The sequence below is a fragment of the Hyperoodon ampullatus genome (assembly GCF_949752795.1).
Source record: "Hyperoodon ampullatus genome assembly, chromosome: 14".
Taxonomy (NCBI): Eukaryota; Metazoa; Chordata; class Mammalia; order Artiodactyla; family Ziphiidae; genus Hyperoodon; species Hyperoodon ampullatus.
Window position 1 is genome coordinate 20,227,692 of NC_136927.1, and position 23,430 is coordinate 20,251,121.

The 23,430-nt window shown below is 46.4% G+C and overlaps 1 protein-coding gene across 1 annotated transcript in view; it reads right to left on the reverse strand.

The window, feature by feature from the left end:
- DTD1 (D-aminoacyl-tRNA deacylase 1) overlaps positions 1–23,430 on the reverse strand; it is a 113,780-nt gene that overhangs the window by 59,584 nt on the left and 30,766 nt on the right. The window contains exon 4 of the mRNA XM_079718474.1: positions 23,060–23,166. Within this exon, the coding sequence (XP_079574600.1) occupies positions 23,060–23,166 (107 nt within the window). The remainder of the gene's footprint in view (positions 1–23,059; positions 23,167–23,430) is intronic.

Sequence of the window (23,430 nt, forward strand, 5' to 3'; positions counted from 1 at the left end):
TAGTCACCAATGCTTTTATCCAGCACACAAAAAAATAATAATAATCCTAAGATACTGGGTCTGAACAACATAATCAGTTGCTTCCAGGTTTAAGTACTGAACAAATCTCAGTGCATTTTGTTTTTTTAATATTTATTTATTTGTTTGTTTGTTTAGGCTGCTGCGGGTCTTAGTTGCGGCATGCAGGATCTTTAGTTGCGGCATGCAGGATCTTAGTTGTGGCATGCAGACTCTTAGTTGTGGCCTGCAGGATCCAGTTCCCCAACCAGAGATTGAGCCCAGGCCCCCTGCATTGGGAGCACGGAGTCCTACCCACTGGACCAGCAGGGAAGTCCCTCTCAGTGCATTTTAAAAATCTTCCTCATTATCATAATTAATATTCCCACAACACGCCGTACAATTCACGCATCCCCTTGCACTGTACTTCACCCTTCGTGACAGCCTGTGAGACCTGCAGGGCAGGGATCGTCCCCACCGTGTCTGAGGAGACTCGGAGCCCCTGCAGGAAGCAGAGGTCAGAGCTGGGTCCACACCTTCTGACCACAGCTCCACTTCTGCCACCAAACCTAAGTGCAACGAGGCCCACCTTATGCTGATGGTTCTTGATTCTGTTCTGTTTTTCATTAAAATCCAGTAGAGGTTACCCAACCTCTACTATGAGGGAACTGTAACTAAGATGACCTCTTCAGTAAACGACAAGTCCAGGCTCACCATGCCCATGCCCTGTCCCTTCTGCTCCATCTCCCACCGTGGTCGTCAGCCTCCAAGACGGCCCGGGAGCCTCACCTCCTGGAATTCAGGCCATGTGTGCCCGCCCCCTCCCCCATGGATTAGGGCCAATGTGTGTCACCAACAGGATCCTGAGGAAACAGTGCTGGGTGGCTTGAGAGGCCAGGTCCTGAAGGACACTGTGGCCTCCACCTCGCTTTCTTGGGCGGCTCACTCGGAGAAGCCAGTGGTCACGTCAAGCAGCTCTACGGGGAGGCCCGTGTGGACAGGAGCCAAGGCCTCCTGTCAACAGCCAGCCTCAGATGGCCAGTCACACAGGCCGTCTTGAAAGTGGGTCCTCTGATAACTGAGTGATAACTGAGTCACTCTGTACACCTGAAACTAACATAGCATCGTAAATCAACTAGACTCGAATATAAAATAAAAATTAAATTAAAATAATAATAATAAAAGCAAGCAGATCTTCCAGTCACAATTCATATCTGAACTACAACCTCACAAGAGACCCTGCATCAAAACTGCCCACTAATGAATTCCTGACTCACAGAAAATGTATGAGATAATACAAGTTCATGGTTGTTTTAAGCCACTAAGGTCTGGGTAATTTGTTACACAGCAATAGATGACTAATATACCTGTATTTCTTTACAAGAGTCCAGGCATTCAGTAGACCTGAATTAAGGCAGCAGTGAGAATGATTTTCTGCTGATTCATCTAGACGCCCTCATTCTGATCCTTTGTGTCCAAGCCCATATTTGGATAACTCAATTAATTAAGGTTAGCAGTGCTATCTGTGGCCTCGGAGGAGATTATGGAAAAGTGATGATCTAAGAAGAGTTTTAGGTCATATTTCTCTTAAAAGTCTCCAAGACTATTGAAGGTTCTTTGTTATCATCTAATAAATAAGAAAGGCTTTCCTTCTTGTTTTTCTGGCATCCTGTCAATAGAACAATAATGCATAAACTACTGGGTTACAGGTTAGTCAGCAGTGTGGGGCCCAGACTGGGGTCTTTGGGTGATTCTCAGTTCATCCTGTTCATTTGTAAAGAAGGGGTACCTGGAATTCCCTGGCGGTCCAGTGGTTAGGACTCCATGCTTCCACTGCAGGGGGTATGGGTTCGATCCCTGGTCGGGGAACTAAGATGCCACAAGCCACGCAGTACGGCCAAAAAATAGAATAAAATTAAAATTAAAAAAAAAGGAGTACCTGTGAGCAAAGAGAGACCGCCCATCGGTGATGGGGATGTACAAACAGGAACCTGAGAGCAACTCTGGCTTTACTTGTCAAAGTATCTCCTTTGACAAAATACAAATAAGATCTGTGGATTGGAATTTATCCAGGGGAAGCTGGGTGAAGGTATACAGGTCCCCTGGGTACTATTTTTGCAACTTTTCAAGATAAAGTTTAAAAAATAAAATACATTTAAGGCAACAAAAAAAAAGAATATTGCCATTAGAATATAAATGACACTAAATCCATTCCTCAGGCTCAGATGCCAGTTTTCCAGAACATACTTGGAAAGGCTATTCTAACACAGCCATAGTTAAGGAGGGGACTGAGACACAAGGAGTCTAAGCTTGATTTCAAACCTCCTTTCCCTTGGGGGGCAAAGACTTTTAAGTGTTTGGACAGGCAAACATGGGGCTGGAGGCCAAGGGCGGTCAAGTATACAACATCCCCTTCCTTGCCAGCTGAGGACGGGCACAGCCACGGTGCTTACCCAACATCCAAGCACACCCCCACGCCTCCCATGAAGTGAGTGACCCTGACAGAAACGTGAACAGAGGTGACGCGTCAGAGCTGGTAAGGTGCCTCCACCCCTCTCTCCTTCTGCCGGGGAGGCCAATGTTACGAGCTGGAGGGAGCCTGGATCCCTGGGTCAGCAAGTGGAGCAGACCCCTACCAACCCAGGCGGTACTTTGGTGATACTAACCTTTTGTTGTGTTAATCCATGGAGACTAAGATTCTTAGTGTCTGCTGTGGCAGCTAGCATTTCTTAAGATAGTCCCAATAAAGATAATTCCATTCAGAGAATAATTAACCTAGAACTTCTAAGAAAAGAGCAAAAGTGCTAAAATTTAGCAGGTTACACAATATCTTCATATGGAAGAATGAAAATATCCAAGCCTCCTTCATATGTAGATGTTTCCTCCATTATCCTACAGAAATATTCACGAGTACCAAAAAAATTACATACAAGCATGTTTACTGCCACACTGCCTATTTGTGTTAGCAAAAAAAAAAAAAAAAAAAAATTAAACTAAATGCCCATCAAACAGGGAAAGAATACAGCCATTCAACGACCTATTCTCTGTGGTCCCCACACACACCCCTGACGTGTGCTCTGCTAGACTCAATCAGCAGTGCCCACAGCCGGGACACGCACAGGGATACCCATAAGATGTGAATTTTCTGTGATGGATGATAGGCACTGATACAGGATGCTGAGTACATGGGGATTTGTTACACTATCCATCCTCTCTATTTATGTGAGTTCGAAGTTTCCTATAATACAAAGTTTTAAAAAGGTAAATTTTAGAAAAACTGCCATAATTAAAGCTAACCCTTGCAATAATCAGAAATGATTATGTTCAATAAAAGAGGCAAGAAAACTAACCCAGGCAGATAAAGCAATTGCTCTAGTACCTCAGTGGTTAGAATGGGCTGCCGATTAACTCATTAGTCTACGAAAATCACTCACATAAATTCAGTGGTAATCGAAGCTATTTAGATCTAGATTAACTTAAGAGAGTTCATGACCTTGTTTGAAAAACAAATATATTGAATAGGAAGCTTTCCAATGGACCCACATTTTCTAGACTATATTGTAGACCCTAAGATTCAGTTCTTGTTTTGCTGTTACTGAAATTAAATTTAAATGGAATATCAAAACATAGTGAAACAGATTAATAACCAAAAACACTCTTTGAAATAACTTTATATTTTACAGATAAAATACAGAAGCATGATCCATAAACATTTATTCATTTTCCAACTCATGATTACCTTTTAAAATAATAATGTGCCCAAACTAGTTATTTGTTGTCTTCTTGATGACAGCCATTCTGACAGGTGTGAGGTGGTGTCTCATTGGGGGTTTGATTTGCATTTCCCTGATGATTAGTGACGTTGAGCATCTTTTCATGTGTCTATTGGCCATTTATATGGAGAAATATATATATATATTTGGAGAAATATCAATTCAGGGTCTCTGCCCATTTTTTAATCGGATTGTTTGTTTTGTTGATATTGAGCTGTATGGTTTCTGTATATAATCTGGATATTAACCCATTATCAGATGTATCATTTGCAAATATCTTCTCCCATTAAGTAGGTGGCCCTTTCATTTTGCTGATAGTTTCCTTCACTATGCAAAAGCTTTATAGTTTGATGTAGTCCAATTTGTTTATTTTTGCTTTTGTTGCCCTTGCCTGAGGAGACATATCCAAAAATATACTGCTAAGATCAATGTCAAAGCATGTTCTGCCTATTTTCTTCTAGTTTTATGGTTTATGATTAAGTCTTTAATCCATTTTGAGTTTGTTTTTGTATATAGCGTAAGAAAATGGTCTAGTTTCATTCTTTTACATGTAGCTGTCCAGTTTCCCTAATACCATTTATTGAAGAGGCTGTCTTGTCCCCATTGTATATTCTTGCCTCCTTTGTCATAGATGAACTGACCATACAAGTGTGGCCAGGGTGTGACGAAAAGGGAACCCTCCTGCACTGTTGGTGGGAATGTAAACTGATGCAGCCACTATGGAAAACAGTATGGAGAGTCCTCAAAAAATTAAAACTAGAACTACCGTAAGATGCAGCAATTCCACTTCGGGGTGTTCATCCAAAGAAAACAAAAACACTAATTGAAAGAGATATATGCACCCCTATGTTCACTGCAGCACTATTTATAATAGCCAACATATGGAAGCAACCCAAGTGCCCGTCAATATATGAATGGATAAAGAAAATAGAGTATATATATATATATATATATATATATATATATATATATGTATACATACACACACACACACACACACACACACACTGGAATATTAAACCACCATAAAAAAGAATGAAATCTTGCCATTTGCAACAACATGGATGGATCTAGATGGTATCATGCTAAGTGAAGTAAGTCAGGCAGAGAAAGACAAATACCATATGATTTAACTTACATGTGGAATCTAAAAAACAAACAAACAAAGCAAAACAGAAACAGACTCATAGATACAGAGAACAAACTGGTAGTTGAGGAGGGAGGGAGCTGGGAAAAGATGAATAAGACTGAGGTACAAACTTCCAGTTACAAAATAAATAAGTTACAGGAACATAATACACAGCATAAGGAATACAGTGAATAATACCATAGTAATTTTGTATGGTGACAGATGGTTACTAGACTTATCATGATGATCATTTAGTAATGTATTTAAACGTCGAATCACTGTCGTATACCTGAAACTAACATAGTATTACATGTTAACTATCCCTCAGTAAAACAGATAGATAGATAAAGGTGATCTTACCAAAAAGAACACTGTTAATACCGATTAATGCTCAAAAAAGGAGGTTCTTTTAACTTTGTAAGACACTTTTATTTGCATATGATTCCCTTATTAACCTAAACTTTTACTCAACAAAATTGTTTCCAGCCTATCAAACACAGACAATACTTCTAACTGTGAGATACAGAGGCTCTGGAGATGGGCCAGTGATTCCCAGAACCTGGAGAAATACAACAGAATAAGTAAGCCCTGAAAGACGGCTTTGCAAGCAGCTACTGAGGATTCTGGTCAATACCATCCAACTTTTGGGGAGAAAAGGAACACACAGACCTGTAAACCTCAGTGCAACTACAAGTAAACTGGAGGTCACTGGCAAGGACATGAATCCACTTCTAGATCAGCTGACTCCTGAAGGACCAAACGTCACCCACTGGTCTTTGTTTGAACAGACCATGTTATAAATCAGAAAGATGGTAGTTAAGGAAGTTCGGTAAGAAGAAGCCTGAGGCAGGATGACCTAAAAGACTGTCTTCTGTTGGAACCCAGCTCACTCACTTAGAGGCCGCGTTCCAAGACCTTGAACAAGTTAATCAAGGAGAGAATTGAGCTTCTCCCCTCTCACGGTGGTTGTGACGATCATACGCATGGATGCAAAGCTTAGAAACTGTTAGTTCTCAACTTTGTTTTTATTAACAATGACAGTCTGCTATTTATTATAATCCTCCTTCATGTATAACAACTTCATTTTTCGAAAGCAAGGTTTACTTTTAGAGTTATACATTTCTCCACCCCTCCCCAACAAAAACATTCTCAACACTTTTTAAAAAAAATTTTATTGGAGTATAGTTGATTTCCAATGTTGTGTTAGTTTCATGTGTACAGCACAGTGAATCAGTTATACATATACATATATCCATTCTTTTTTTTTTTTACATTCTTTTCCCATTGGGCTATTACAGGGAATTGAGTAGAGTTCCCTGTGCTATACAGCAGGTTCTTATTAGTTATCTATTTTAGATATAATTCAACACTTCTTTTTTTTTTAAGCATTTTATTTTTTTTAAATTTTATTTATTTTTTAACATCTTTATTGGAGTATAATTGCTTTACAATGGTGTGTTAGTTTCTGCTTTATAACAAAGTGAATCAGCTATACATATACATATATCCCCATATCTCTTCCTTCTTGCGTCTCCCTCCCTCCCACCCTCCCTATCCCACCCCTCTAGGTGGTCACAAAGCACCGAGCTGATCTCCCTGTGCTATGTGGCTGCTTCCCAATAGCTATCAGTTTTACATTTGGTCAGCACTTCTTTTTTTAAAAAAGAAACTTCTGGAAAGAACAGCAGAGCTACTATGCAAAGAGAGAAGAGAGTTTAGAAGTTGATGAATCCGTGTCTGGCTAACTCGTAAACAAGCAGACTGGCTGTCTGTTGAGCTGATTTACCTCTCATATTATTATACGCCCCTGGTAAGTAAAATTACTTGTATTTCATAAGCTGCTTTCATTTTTTAGCATATTTTTATTCCACACTCAAAGCACCAAATTCAACTACTACTTTCAAATATTTGTATACATTAGATCAGTATTTAAGTTCAAGCAAAGATAATTCATGAATCTGGTCACTATTCTTCAATTAATATTAGGTGACATGGTACTCAGGCACAATATATTTGTTAAATGCCACATCCGCAAAAATTACATTTCTGCTCAATATTATGTAACAACCTAAATGCGAAAGGATTTGAAAAAGAATAGATACATGTATATGTATAACTGATTCACTTTGCTGTACACCTGAAACTAACACACCATTGTTAATCAACTATACTCCAATATAAAATAAAAAGTTAAAAAAAATTACATTTCTAAAGCAAGTCAGCCAACACCTGCTCCAAGCACCTGTCCTCCAACCCCGGTGCCACTGTCCCTCCCGTCTGGGGGTGCCCACAGCTGAAGGAGCCAGTGCACTCCCCAAAGAGACCCAGGTGCCCGAGGGGGCTGGGAAGGTTGACCCTGTGAGGGGCCCTGTATGTGGCATCCCTGACCCCATGTCCTTCAAGACTACACCCAAGATGAGGTACCCACACAGTGACACATTTCACAAAGCTGGGCCCAGGAAGTCACTGCATGCATCCCCAGGAGGGTCCCCTCACCCATCACCACCTGCCGAGGCCTCCAGGCTGCACCTGGCTTCGTCCAAAGGCTGGATGGGCCCCTCCAGGTTCAGCCCGCTGGTTCCCAAACAGGAGCCAAGCAGGAACGAAAGAAAAAGCGTTGCCTAAGGATCTGATTGACTTATTCTTCCTAGGAGCTCCTCTACCAGACTGAAAACATAAACAGAAATGAGACTTTTCCCTCGCCGCTTTAAAGAATATTTCACTCTTACAACTATAATTTTCCAGGTAACATTTAATGAGAATCCCCCAAAATGCCCAGAAGTGCACTTAATGTTAAGGATGGGGTGCATAAGGATATGCAACGACTTAAACACAGAATCACTCTGAGTGCCTGCACGCCGTCCCCTTGGCCACAGCTGCTGATGGTACCATGCAAGTTCCAGCTCAGCTGACAGCCGGGACTCCCTCCCCCAAGCAAGTACTGAGGGTCTTTTTGCCCCGGGGCCTTCTCAGAAGTCACGGGAGCCTGCTGGCCTGCCTGGAAAGCCAACAGGGGTGGGAACCAGTAGCTAAAGGCTCCATCTCCATCCTCTGGACAGACAACCCCAGAGGGCATTCTGCACCCTTTAATAAGTGGGCTGGTCAGAAGTACCGCAGATGCACGTCTGTCTCTGTATAACTGTGAGAATCTGCTGAGCCCCATGCCCTAACCCTTTGGAGCGGCTCTTGGCCTCGATCTTGTTATGCCTCAAAAGGAGGAATTCTTACCAGATCCAACAAGAACAGTGGTTTTCAGCATTAGCTGCATGTTGGCATCTCCTGGGGAGCTTTGAGAAGCTCTGATGCTCAGATCACCCCCCAGAAACATCACACTGACCTGTCTCAGGTGGGGCAGGCTGCCTAGGGTTCACCCTATACCAGGACCCAGGAGTTCCAACCTAACCAGGAATACAGTCAGCGGAGCCCCGCAGGGAGGGCCAGAAGATGCAGAGACTCTCAAGGGGACCAGTCTTGAGAGGTTTAAGATAAATGCTCTCTTAACAGACTGGCGGCTGCCAGAAACGGGGGGTGGGGGATGGGCAGAGTGGGTAAAAGGGGTCAAAAGGTACACATTTTCGGGGCTTCCCTGGTGGCGCAGTGGTTGGGAGTCCGCCTGCCGATGCAGGGGACATGGGTTCGTGCCCCGGTCCGGGAAGATCTCACGTGCTGTGGAGCGGCTGGGCCCATGAGTCATGGCTGCTGAGCCTGCGCGTCCGGAGCCTGTGCTCCGCAACGGGAGAGGCCACAACAGTGAGAGGCCCGTGTACCGCAAAAAAAAAAAAAAAAAAAAAAAAAGGTACACATTTTTGGTAATAAAATAAATAAGTCCTGGGATGTAACGTACAGCATGGTGACTATAGTTAATAATACTGTACTGCATATTTGAAAGTTGCTAAGAGCACACATCTTAAGAGTTCTTATCACAAGAAAAAAGAAATTTGTAACTATATATGGAGATGGATGTTAAGTGGACTTGTGAACATTTCACAATATATACAAATACTGAATCATTATGTTGTACATCTGAAACTAATATAACGTTATGTGACAATTATATCTCAATTTTTTTAAAAAGATAAATCCTCTCTTTATCAGAATGTATGAGAGATGGCAGGTCCCTGAGTGTGAGGCAGATAAATGAACTACATACCAACAGATAGTCTTTGCTTTTATAAAACTGGACTCACACTACATGTATTCTTTGGAAATGTGCTTGTTTCATACAATAACAGAGCTGCTATGTTTTTCACACAAGTTTATAGATCGCTACTGCGTTCAATTTTTAAAATGAACCAGCCAGTTGTCATAACACCTTTGATGAAAACCCACCTCTTGCCCTGCTCTGAAACGCTATCTTTATTACAAACCAAACTTCTCATAGACAATCGGTCTCCCTTTCAGGCCTCTCATCTCCTTGGTGATAGGTTTCTTGCTCAGCCAGCACCATCTGTTTTTATTAACTGTAACGCTGTAAGACATTTTATACCTAGGAAGGCCAGTACACTCAGTGAGATTTTTTTAAATTACATTTATCTCTTTAATTCCACTGGAATTTATTTTAAGGTATAGTAAAAAGTAAGGCTGTAAAATGATTAATTTTTCCGTAATTGCCAACCAGTTGCCCAATTACTGCTTACTGTGAAATCCTTCCTCTGCCATTAATGTGTAATGCCTACTTTATGACATGTCATATTCTTACACAGTAAATATCAAATATTCTATTCTGAACTGCCTTCCCGTATTTGGTGGAAGATCCCTGCCCTTTGGGAACTTACATTCTAGCAGGGGAAATAGACGATGATTTTTTTAGGTAACCAAAAGTTAACAGTTATAATATTTTAGAAGGTGATAAATCTTAAAAAAAGAGCAAGAAGTGGGGCAGGTAGGAGGCCCTGGAAGTACAGAGCAGGCTGGGGGCAGGGGCAGGCTGCAGTACGATGCTGGGTGATCAGGGTCGGGGCCGGGAGCGTGGGCGCTGGGGGAGGAAGAGGAGGAGAAGACTGCAGTATGACAGAGGGCGCGGGGCTGGCTTCACGGGCGCGTGATCACAGCAGGCACACGGGGCCTCATGCTCAGAGGACCTGCACTTGGCCCACTGCTCTGCCGCTGCCATCGTGGAATGCTTAATAATTTTATCTTCGACTGCTGTGTTTTGCAGCAGAGTCCAGTGGGACAAGGGAGCGTGCGCGTAAGCAGGGCAGATGTGCACACAACGTGTGTCTGCCGCCCCATCCACACACAGCATCCTGGAGCACACGGTGTCAGGGGAGCATGTCAGGTCCGGGACTGAGGAAGCGGGGTGCTGACAGCCCGGAGAGGCCACGATTCCCACTGAACCAGAACTTGCTTTGAATGCAGAAAGCAGGCGATAGTGTTTAGGGTGAAGGTCTGACGTGGCCACTCTGCTCTCACTCCTGTCCAGAGAGGGCTCACTTCTGCCCTGGTCTCTTTTAGGGCCTTGGGGACACATGTGAGTAGGTACCCATTACACTGGCACTTCCCAGCCTACAGACCTGCAGCAGCCGCCTGAGGTCCCAGACGGCATCACTTCAAAGGCCGAACACTCTGCATCCCTAGAAAGGATGCAGGAAAAACCCTCAGGATTACTATCCACACCGGAATCCTCATGTGATGACCAAAACAAGTGATGTCCACTCTGCTGTATGCTAAAATGCTGACACAGAACTTCACACAGCACGGAAAATGAATCCCCAAGGGCCCCAAATGAGCTGCCTGGTTGTGGTTACCGTTGCTGCCACTGTCTTTCAGGATGTGAGCCTTTTTCTCCTTTTTCTACCCACAGTCCAGGTATCAGAACTTAAAAAGTGAAAGCCACATTCCCACCAAGCACAACTTCAGCCAGGAACAGGAGTCCAAAGCAGTTTAAATGTTAGGAAACCTCCGTGGTTCCCTTTACTCCACTATTCATAGACAGGCCAGGAGGAATGTTATTTAGCGTTAAAAGCAAAACCCAGGAAACACCCACCGACAGAACACAGAGACTTCACTTCTAGGTACTGAGACCGTGTCTCTCTCCTAAACTTGTAGGAGCTGGTGTTTGAGTGGATCCCGCTTTTCTACTCCTGGTGGGAAGACACAGCCGGCCACACGCTTGCTTCCAGCCGAGGCTGTAAGCAGTCGAGGACTCTGCAGTCCAGGGTGGCCTGCAGAGCTCTCCCTGGAGGTGTGGGTGTGGATCAGGAGACAGCGTGTTTCCATTTCCACAGGTGAAAAATGAGACACTTCAACAAAACTCAAGAGGCTGCCTGTCACTGCCGCGTGTCTCTAAGCCCTGAATTTATGGGCTTATTTATCTTCGGAGAATTCTGTTTCCCGTGGCTTGTGAAGCCAGCTGGGCTCTGACCTGATTCCCTCCCTCTCCTTCCCTTGATTTTCCAAATGTCACGCGTGAGCACAGAGCTGATTTATCCCAGGTCTATGCTGGGGCCTGAAGCAGGCTCCGAATGAACTCCTGAAGGCACTCCTCACGTCACCTGACGCCAGAGCCAAGGAACGGACCCAGCTGAGAGGTGAGTCTCCCCAGGGGCCAACCAAGTCTTTCAGGTCCATTATCCTTAACCTTCGGTGATTCCTCCCCCTGTCTTGTTTCATTAAATTCTATTAAGAGAGACGTGAAGAAAGACTAAAAGGACAGTTGGCTGCGCCTATGTGGCAGTTTATTCCCAGTTCACATCTGGGTGGTAGGCCCACATTTTCTGCTTTTTAAGTCTGACTGGTTTTCCCAAAATACCTCTCTCTTAATAAAGCTACACACTTTTTTTGTTTCGGCTGCACTGCACAGTATGTGGGATCTTAGTTCCCCAACCAGGGATGGAACCCACACCCCCTGCATTGGAAGCTCGGAGTCTTAACCACTGGACCGCCAGGGAAGTCCCTAAAGCTACACACTTTTGAGGCAATCTCATCATTAACAATAATTCTCACTCAGTGAGACAGTAACGTTGAGCAAGTGTCAGTAAAACTCCCGTTTACTGACTGGCATGACAACTTTACCAACTTAAAGATTCTAGACCCAACATTCACACTGGCTAAAGTTCAGTGTTGTTATATTACTCTCCATACGTTCAGCATGTTTGAAATATTTCAAATTAAAAAAATAATAATAAAAGTCTGTTGCCTCGAAAATCTACATCCACAAAAGAAATGTAAACAAGGATGATTTTTGCATCATTGTTAGTAACAGCAAAAAACTGCCAACAACCCCTAAGTCCATCAAAAGGAGAACAGCTAATCAAAGGCAGTGTATTCACATGACAGAATCCTGTCTTGCAGTTAAAATGAATGAACTAGCTGTAGATGTAACAACACAAACAACATTGCTGGTGGGAAAAGCAGCCTGTTTCAGGACAGTAAATGTAGAACAATACCAACAATACCATGGAGGTCAAGGGCATGTGCACACACGTGCATGCACACACACATGTGCATGTATGTACACACATCCATCCTGAATGTAATCCTAAGGAAACCCAAATTGAGAGACATTTTCAAAATAACTGACCTGTACTCTTCCAAAGAGTCAAGGTTATGAAAGTCAAGGAGAGACCAAGGAACTAATGTAGAATGAAGGAAACTAAAGACGTATGACAATTGAACGCAACGTGATTCTGAACAACTGCAAAAGACCAGCTATTGGGATAACCGCTAAAACATGAATGGGGTCTGAGGACTGGATGGTATTAAAATGCCAATGATAGTTTTTCTGATTTTTTTTTTCAGCCACACCATGCAGCTCGTGGGGTTTCAGTTCCCCAACCAGGGATCAAACCCGTGCCCCCTGCAAGGAAGTGTGGAGTCTTAACCACTGGACCGCCAGGAAATTCCCTAGTTTTTCTGATGTTAATGGATGTTTGGGGGTTCTATAAGAGAATGTCTTTGCTTGCAAGAAATATAGACTAACATGTTCAGGGGTGATGGGGTATCAGGTCAGCAACTTACTCTCATGTGGCTCAGGGAAAGTCACTGGTGCTGTTTTTCCAACTTGCCTGCAACTAAAACCTTACGACATTCACTTTACACCATATATAAAAATTAAGTGAAAATAGGGCTTCCCTGGTGGCGCAGTGGTTGAGAGTCCGCCTGCTGATGCAGGGGACACGGGTTCGTGCCCCAGTCCGGGAAGATCCCACATGCCGCAGAGCGGCTGGGCCCGTGAGCCATGGCCGCTGAGCCTGCGCGTGCACAGCCTGTGTTCCGCAACAGGAGAGGCCACAACAGTGAGAGGCCCGCGTACCGCAAAAAAAAAAATAAAAAAAAAACATTTCTGGGCTTCCCCGGTGGCTCAGTGGTTAAGAATCTGCCTGCCAATGCAGAGGACATGGGTTCGAGCCCTGGTCCAGGAAGATCCCACATACCACGAAGCAACTAAGCCCATGCGCCACAACTACCGAGCCTGCGCTCTAGAGCCTGCGAGCCATAACTACTGAAGCCCGCGTGCCACAGCTACTGAAGAAGAGAAGCCACTGCAATGAGAAGCCCGCACACCACAATGAAGAGTAGCTCCCACTCGCCACAACTAGAGAAAGCCTGCACACAGCAACGAAGACCCAATGCAGCCAAAAATAAAAAATAAATAAAAATTTTTTAAAATAATAATGATGGGCTTCCCTGGTGGCGCAGTGGTTGAGAGTCCGCCTGCCAGTGCAGGGGACACGGGTTCGTGCCCCGGTCCGGGAAGATCCCACATGCCGCGGAGCGGCTGGGCCCGTGAGCCATGGCTGCTGGGCCTGCGCGTCCGGAGCCTGTGCTCCGCAACGGGAGAGGCCACAACAGTGAGAGGCCTGTGTACCACAAAAAATAAAAAAAATAAAAATAAAAATAAATAATAATAATAATGCTAACATTTCTAACCTGGTACTTTCCAGTCAATACACTGCTGGCATGAAATTTTTTAAATGACAATAAGAGACTCTTCCCTGTAGAAAATGAAGAGGGCAAAGGGACAACATGAAATGAAAAAAAAAAAAAGGAATCCACAGGGCATAAGGCCAGATGAAGTCTGGACTTTGAAATGAAATCTTATACTGTCCTTATCCCCCAGGGTTTCATGAGCCAGCAACAACACCGACAGTTAACAGCAGCCTCTGCCCTCCGAGCCGTCAAAGCGCCTTGGCTCCCTGACAGACCCTGGCTCGGCCCCGCCAAGGGCACCGCGACCGCACGGGGCAGGAAGGGTGGAAATGCAAACAAGGCCACAAATTAGCTCTTCCTGTCCCACAGACACGGAAGCTGCAGGCTGCACTTTCACGGTTAAAAATGGAAAAAGAAACTGACTTCACATTCTATGGAAAGTCGTCAGAGGAATACATTTTGTGTGAAGAATCTTCATGGAAGAGCTATTCTTCTGCGTTTCGTATTGACAAAAGTAATGAAGGCTGGGGAACAAGGCAGGCAAAAGCAGCCGCTGTGGGATTCTGGATCTGCCGCCAGCCTCCTCCAGCCCTGGAGCTGCTGCGCCCTCCTGACAATTACTCTCCATAATTCCTAAGAGCGGTGAACACCGGGGGACACACTCTTCCAAAAATAAACGCTTTCTTTTCCCTGACAAGCTCTGAACGCTTAGAAACTGCCCTAACAATATAAGCTAAAATGGTACATATAAATCAAATTCAATATAAGTGTTGATTTTTGGGCTTTTCACAATTTCTTCTTATAATTAAAGTATTTTGCATTAAGGGGAAAGCTGGGCCATAGTGAAGCATCACGCTGACTCGAAGACAGGGAACTGAATCCCCAAAATCTGCTCTTTTTGAACCGCTTCAAAAAGAGGTTCTGGTTTAGCATCCAGCCTGTGCCCAGGGTCACTCAGGACCAGGTCAAGTGTCACACGCCTTGATGTCGAAATGTCTGATCTTAACCCAGAAACTTAAAGAAGCTCGGGATTCCCTCACCGTCCTGCACGGAAGGGAGGAATAGGGTCCTTCCTGTAGTGACCAGTGGGGGCTGTACTTTGCAGAGTGTCCTGACGCTCACACCACGGGATAAAAGATTTCCAACACGAGTCTTTTCTAGGGAAGCTCCGCTGGGGGTGGCAGCGCACCAGGGCGGCCGAGACCCTCCAGGGGCATCCAGATCCTGTCCACCGCTCTTGGCCACCTGCTGCAGGACCTCCTAAGTGCCCCCCGCCACCTCTGCCCCGGCCAGCTCTACAATCCAGTCTCAGCCAGCTCTGTGAACACACACACACACACACACACACACACACACACACACACACACGTAACCCTCTAGTAACCCTCCAGCTCGCTGCCAGTAAAACCCACACGACTCACCCTGGCCATGAGGCTGGGGTCATGGCTCTGCCTTCGGGTCCACTCACTCCCTGCACCCCCGACCTCCCCCTACCACTCCCCGGGGCTCTGCACCCGCCAGCCCCTCCGTCCAGCACACTCCTCCCCATCTCCACGTGGCGGCCCCCCAGCTCAGCATCCCCACCCCCAGCTCCTGTGCCTGAGGTGGCCCCTCCCAGCAGCCCTCTCTACACTTCTCCCGGCTTTGATTTCTTTATAATAGTACAGTTTTAAATTATACTTGCTGTGTATGTTTCCCACTAGAATGCAAGCACCATGAGAGTACAACTTTGCCCAGCGCTGTTCGCGATGCAAGGCCAGCAGCAGCGCGCACCCTGTGAGTACCTGCTGGGTGGACAGATGAGTGGGTGGTAGGTAGGGGACTGGACAGATGGATGGACACAAGCGTGGAAGGATAGATGGAGAAATGAACAAACAAACTAACAAAGGAGAAACATGGCTGGTATTCAGTCCGTGGACCACACCACGCAGTGAAGGCTCAAAGGCAGGAAGGCCTTGCCTGGATGGCACTGAGGTGAGCACCTTGGATGAAGCACTGTCTGAGACAGACCTTAAAGATGGGGAAGACAGCAACAGGTAAACAGAGAGGGAATTCATTTCAGGGGGAAGAACAGAAACACAATATTCAAGAAACAGTAAAATAACCTGCAGGAAATGAGTCCTACAGCTCAATGCGAAAAGCCTTTACCATAAACCCAACAAGTAATGCACCATAAAAGATGAACGTTTAACAGTGTCCCACGTGTGTTTAAACAAAAGTGGTCAGTCAACTGCCCATGAAGCCTCGACATCATGCATTTCCTTAAACTGCAATTCTCCAAGCAAAGACTGAGGTGCTGATCATCCCGGGTTTTTATTCTAGTCCAATCAATAAGCCAACCAGTGAGTAAGGCATTCCATGTCTGGTACCCAAAAGACCAAGAGAACTATAAATTGCTTTTCAACTAAAAACTCTAAGAGGCTTCAGCACTACAATCTCACCCACACTTAGGGTTCATCTCTCTTCAGAAACAAGTTATTCCACTAGCTCAGGCCTCAGTGCCGCTCAGCAGAGGGCCTGTCATACGTCACTAACGTGCTGAGCCGCTGTCGCTCTATCGGCTTTCCCTGACACATCTGTAATTGCATCGAGAAGGCCCCGTGCCCTGGGAATATTTCCATCACCGCTGGGGGGTGGGGGATGGGTACTGAGGGGGGTGATGAATGACAACGGCCTCATATGTGACCTCAATAATCAAGCCCAGCCAGCCTGCTTCCTGGCAGCTGCAGTAACACAGGTTGTAAAGTATTTTTAGACATTTCAGCTGGGGATGGAGCGTGGTCCAGAAGAGACCAACGCCTGGAGCAGATTAAAATGGCAACGTCCGACCGTCCAGTTGCCTCCGGCCCAGCAGTTCTTCGACGTCAGTGTCCTTGGAGGGCCCAGGAAGAACTGGTTAAAAACACAAACCTGCTACGCTTCTGCCTTCCAGGTCCAGACATGCCAGGAACTCGGATTCAGAAAACCTGGGGGCGGGGGGCGGGGTGGGGTGGTGTCCAAGACTCCTCCCTTTAATACAGACCCTCGGCGCTTACAGTCGGTGATCCTGAGTGACTCTGGTGGAGAGAGAACAGTAAACCCTGAACCCAACTGCTCCTGGCCCCCCAAGCATCTTCATTTCCTTGGGGCCTTCGGAGGGTCTGATGAAAGCCCTGGAACCTCCCAGCAAAAGCACTGGCGTGCACAGGCACAAAGAAAACCTGGGTGAGCCCAGGGTGGTTCATGAACCCCTAAAAGCCCACGTGACCCAATTCACACCCCACCCCCCCATCTTGACCTTATCTTAAAGAGTGATCAGGTTAAAAAAAAGATAAACCCTTGGTCAGTCAGGCTGACAAATGTTGGCAAAACACCTCTGGGTAGTTAAGGGTTTTATTTACTGAGCAGTCCTTTTTAAAAAATTATAGGAAGAGCTGCACTTTTTATTTCCCTCATTTCCAGATCATTCTTCTCTCTCTGTTAGTAACGCAGATGTTTGAACAAGGCTTTCTACAAAATACCGCTGACTGGCCGAACATTTTTCTACAATTACCCGGGACTATGAAGCTCCTAATAACTTAGCTAAAAAGCTAAGAATTCCCAATTATAATCCTGAGTCTGGATGATTACATTACTGCTGTGCTCAATGTATAATCCCTGGCAGGATAAACTTTACCTCCCTCCCTTGGGGATAAAGAAAGATGCTAGTTAATCTTCAGTAGGCCAACTCAGTAACGTAAGGAGTTTTGTCTTTCTAACACATCCCCAAATGAGATTAGAAGATTAAAATAACTAAGAATCTGCCCAAAACACATACACAGGAACAAACAAAACCCTTAAGCCTTGAATGTACTAACCCATTAGTGCCCTGAGAGAGTTATTTAAAGCAAAACAGATGTTTTTCTCTAGTTGGAGATTAAGAAATGTTGTATGTGTCAAAGGTGGAAGAGGAGAAGATTGCAGTTTTTAATTTACCAGCCATATTCCAATAGCAGGAAACAAACTCTTTTAAGTTTGTTTGTTTGTTTGGGTTTTTTTTTTGCGGTACGCGGGCCTCTCACTGTTGTGGCCTCTCCCATTGCGGAGCACAGGCTCCGGACACGCAGGCTCAGCGGCAATGGCTCACGGGACCAGCCGCTCCGCAGCATGTGGGATCTTCCCGGACCAGGGCACGAACCCGTGTCCCCTGCATCGGCAGGCGGACTCTCAACCACTGCGCCACCAGAGAAGCCCCTCTTTTCAGTTTTCACAATTTCGGTGACCCATTATGGATTGAAGAAGCAAAGATGAAGTTCTGTCGACTGATCAATTCATCAATGGGTCTCCAGGCAGAGCCAGTCATGTATCTCTTGGAAAGGCTTCTTTTTAACTCTATGGTATATATTGAGTTAGGACAACCATCTGTATAAAAACAAATTAAAATGCTAAAACAAAAGCAAGCCCTTGCAGCTCCCCAACTTGGAAGAAGCCAGCCTGGGTGAAAACTTCTACGAGGCTCCCAACCCTTCCGACCAGCCAGACACACATGCCCTGGGCAGGGTGCCCAGCACCGATGGCACTCAGCAGGGGCCCTGGCTGCTCGAGCAGAGAAGTGCCCCAGCCTCCAAACCCAACCCTTGGCCAGACGGTTATGCAGGAAAGTGGATGTTCGCGCTGAAAGGATGAGAAAACCAGCAGTGATGCCCGCAGCCCCAGCGGTCTGGCAGGTGCCAGCCCTGCCCCATCAGGAAGGTTTCCGTACAAGGTGAGGTCCCAGGACTCAAGGTCACCAGCACACCCATGGTGACACGGTGACAAAGATGAACACAGGGCTTCCCTGGTGGCGCAGTGGTTGAGAGTCCGCCTGCCGATGCAGGGGACACGGGTTCGTGCCCTGGTCCGGGAAGATCCCACATGCCGCGGAGCGGCTGGTCCCGTGAGCCATTGCCGCTGAGCCTGCGTGTCCGGAGCCTGTGCTCCGCAACGGGAGAGGCCACAACAGTGAGAGGCCCGCGTACCGCAAATAAAAAACAACAACAACAACAAAAAAAAGATGAACACAAGCAGCAACAGAAACTCTGTGATGAAGCTCTTGCTAAGTTCCCGCTTTTGTCTTAGTAACACTTCAGTATAAACAAGGCAGGACCCTCAGTCAACATTTGTCCAATAGATCAATGTGACACAATGAACCAGCGACCAGAGTGAAGGACAGGATCCAGGGCCACTGTGGCAACCAGACCCAGAAGCTTGCCCTGTGGCCCGGCTCAGGCCACGCAAAACCTCACACTGACACCAACAGAGACTGGGGAGTCTGCACCAGAGTTCAAGCCTAAAACAGGACGAAAAAGGGAATACGTACATTTAAATAAATGTTCTTCCATGAAGAAATGCAAAGGTATGGGCATCAGTATAACTCGTCCTTATATTCAGAACGCTTCTCGTTAGACCGTCCCTCATACTGAACTGTGCGGTAACTCAGACCCACCTTTGTGCACCTGCAGGGGGTCTGCCACCTGTGTCCTGGCCTGTCCTCCGCTGCACCTTCTGGATTCTGCAGCACGTGTTACTGGAAAGTACAGGTAAATGAGGCTGACTGGCGCTCCCTCCACACCCCCTCTCTAGCCCACACATTTCCTCCTGACCCTACAGATGACCCTACAGAAGCCACCAGTGTCTCAATCTCGACATCCCAAGGTTTCAGGGCAAAGGGATGGGTGCTTGCTGGTAAGACGAGTGCAGAGAAAGTTACAGGCAAAGTGAGGGTGATAATCAGAGAAGCATGAAATGGAAAGCTCTGGCACCATTCTTCACTGGTCAACTTATCCCAGAGATCTGTCAATAAACTCATGAGCCAATTCAAGGATGTGTATTTGAAAGTTCATTTTTTCAGCTCCTTCCAGCCTTTCGATTTGGTGAGGTTTACAAGCCCACTAAATCAGTGAAAATATAAATACTTAATGGCAACACTGTGAACTAGGTGGGCCCTGGGCCCCAGGAAAGAGCCCTGCAATTACTGAAATGCCCTCCTGGGGGGGGAAAGCCCCCACCTGCTCTCACCATGTGCAATCCCAACCATGTGAGACTCAGGTTAAAGAACCACTCCCCACCCCCCCACCCACCCCTAAGGGAAAGCAATTAAGATGAAAACAAGAGCAACAGGAAGTTTCTCCCCACAGGCCCGTCTGGCAAGGGTGTTGAAATTTCCCTGTATCTAGCCACCCACAGAAGAACTCACGCACTAGCCAATCTTCTCTAGGTTATAATCAGGATGTTCCTACCAGAACCATGTTCTTCCACAGAAGTGCAATGGAGAAGACAGCCTCTGTCTGGTGGCTCTGCTACTGCTTCCACCCCCTGTTCTTCGGGGGATGTCCCTCAGAGCGAGCACGACCCCTCTTCTTCCACTTTCTCTCCGTTGGGAACATCAGGGGACCCACACTGCAGCCCCTACTGCGCTGGGCGCGGTGCCCATGCAGCCATGGGCAACGTGCAGGGGCTGCCACTTCCAGACACGAGCAGAGACCTGGTTGAGGCGGACACACAACTAGCTGCCTTTACCAGCCCAGTCTTCAGCAGCAGTAGCTGCATGACCCATAAATAGAGCTCTGGGACTCTTAAAAACAGGAATTTAGCCCTATTTCAAGTGCAAGTTTGGAAACAACAACTGAGAATGCCTCCTCCCCCACCTCACAAACTTAAAGGTCAGCAAAACCACCAGTCCCCTGGGAGTCCAGGCCAGCTCTGTGCCGACAGCAGTGCCAGAAGGACATTCACAGACACGCAGCTCACGGGCCCAGGACACACGACTCCAGAACAAACTGCACCGCAGGCGGTGAAAAAGACTCAGAGCAACGGGACGAGGGGCTGACGGGGGCTCAGTGGGGTTGGGGGGTCAGAGGATACCCTCCGAGGAGGAGACAAACGCTGAGACCAGGGTCCAGAGGCAGGGGAAGCGGGGGTCTTGAGGGGGCTGGTGCAGCGCAGGCCGCGAGCCACAGCAGCCGGGCACGTGGCTCAGGTTGGAACCCAGATGCCTCTGGAAGGCACCGAGGGGTTTAAGGCGGAGCATGAAGTGGTGTCCTTGTGATGTGCCCCAAGCTGTCGGACACTGTCCTTTACCCCCGTCACTGTCAAGAACCTTTCCGGTTTATGCTGCCCTGAATCCGTCCCCGGAGCAGGGACCGGGTCACGGCACTTCCTCCCCCCCAACACACTGTCACACACTAAAAAGACACCTGATGCCTAAATACACACACACACACACACACACACACACACACACAAAAGGACCCACTGTAGAGCAGGGAGCTATATTCAATATCCTATAATGAACCATAATGGAAAAGAATATGACAAAGAATAGATCTATGTATATGTATAACTGAATCACTCTTCTGTATGGTAGAAACAAACACAACATTGCAAATCAACTATACTTCAATTAGGAAAAAAAAAAGCACACACACATATTGTTCATTTGTTCAGGTTTAAAGAACCTGTATTTTAAAACACAACACAAAAGTGAACAAATCAGCTATAAGCCTGAAGAGGGAGCCTGTTCTTACTGAAAGGGGAAAGGCAGACAGGCCACCCCCAGAGCCCCCTGTGCCTGCCTATCGGTACCTCCTGACAGTTCGGGGACAGAGATCTGGGCAGTTTATAGGGTCTGAGGCTTCTAGAGTCCATTAACTAGAAAAAGTAATTGAAATTGACTCAGGACAATTCCTGCATTTGAAGTGAAAGCTCCTAAAAGATTCAGAACCAACGAAACTAACTTTCTGATTGTAACAAGTTAGCATGGCCTGTTAGTAAGTTTAAAAAATGTTGTCTTTTTCTTTATGGTAAAGAAGAAAAGAGGGGGTGCTTGCTCAAGAAGGTTTAAGAGCCTAAAGATTTCATGTATTATTCTATCACTTCTAGAAAAATATTTAGAATGAAAAAAACTTGACTAAATTTTCTCTCCAAATACAGTTGAAGCAGAATAATAAATCAAAACAACAAAACAGTGATCAAATAAAAGCAGAGGGAGAACAGCCAGGGCCAAGAGGAAACCGGGAGAGGCCAGTATCCTGTGAAACCAGGTAAAGATGAACCTGTCAAATGCACAACCTCAGTGTAACCACGGGGAAGGAAACCGAGGAACATTCTACAAAAGCAGCAGACCAAAGCCACGAGGACTGGGAAAGGCCGTAAACACCACGTGGGATCCCAGATTATCGTGAAACAGATGAAGGACACTAGAGAAAACTAGTGAAACTTAAGTAAGGTTGTAGCATCGCCAACAGTATTGTATCAATATTAAGGTCAACATTTTGACGAGCAGACCGTGATTACATAAGACGGGAAATTTAGGGGATGCCGGGTAAAGGGCCTATGGAAACTCTGACTCTTTTCAACGTGCCTGTAAGTCTCAAGTTACATCAAAATAAAAAGTTTAATTTTTCATGTGGACTTTTCACTTGTGATTTTCTTTCGTGTTATCAGTAATTCCAGGAACCTCAATTATCACCTTTCAAGCCCAGCACTACTGCGCCAGATGTGTTCCTGCTTCTCTATCAATCCAAAGAATCAGTAACATAAGAGAAAAGGTCTGTTCCCCTTGGAAATGATGACTTTGAACAGGTCACAGAGCTTTACGTTTACATAATGCTCCCCGCCACCCCTGCATCCTTCCACTTCGGTGTCCCAGAAGGTGGGGGCGGGGGGAGAACAGGGCTGCCCGCCCCCAGCTCTCACTCCTCCCGCCCTCTTGCCTCTCAAAGGCCACTGAGCAGCTGCATTAATTAAAGCCTTCAGAAGTGCTAAGCACCTATGGGAAGCACACAGCTCACAAGGACTAGCACAGATTTCCTTTCTCTGTTTTAATTAAATTTTTTCTGAAAGCTTACAGAGTTGGCAGCAAATCCAGGTCAGACGTTGCTTTAGAAATATAAGGATTTACAAAGACCCTCAGGTGGCACATCTACCCACACCTGGGATAAACCCACTCCAAGCAACCATTCCACACTTGGGAACCGGGTCCGGCCGAGGGGAGCTGTGCCGCTCCTCTGCTGCCACCCAGCGGCCTGTGGACGCCCAGGCACCTCGCCCGGGACCGGCCTGGAGGAGGGCTGGGCTCTGGAATGGAGTCAGGTGGAGGCAAGGCCGCAGCACAGAGGAGACGCGGGGCGACAGGTGTGTTCTCGGGAAGGGATGTAGCAAATAAACTCTAGGTTACTACGATGAGGCGTTTTCTCCACCTCAGACTCAGAAGTGCTCCAGGAACTAAATCAAGGCCAAAAGATGTTACCGGCTCCCAAGAGACAGACCCAACCCTTGACTCTGGGCTTACCTGCTTTGGGTCGGAGGTAGCAGCACCAGGAGCCGGAGATTCCAGTTCAATGGTCACAGGCCCATCGTTCTGAATGTGAACTTGCATGTAGGCACCGAACTTGCCGTCTGTAAGAGCAATTCCAACGGTCACAAGAGTTGGAGACCTCAGATTAAAGCTAACCTCCATCAGTGTAATCAGAAACCCGGGAGCAAGACCACCCAACTCCCCGCTCTGCGCCCCCGAGTAAGGAAAACAGAAAACCACACAGCAGAGGCACGTCCGCATGCCCTGCAGACCTGGCAAGAGGGCAGGGTCAGGGAAAACGTGGGTTAACAGGCCTGCGAGACACTGAGAAGATAAAGTGTACAACCACTGTGGAGGTCAAGTTC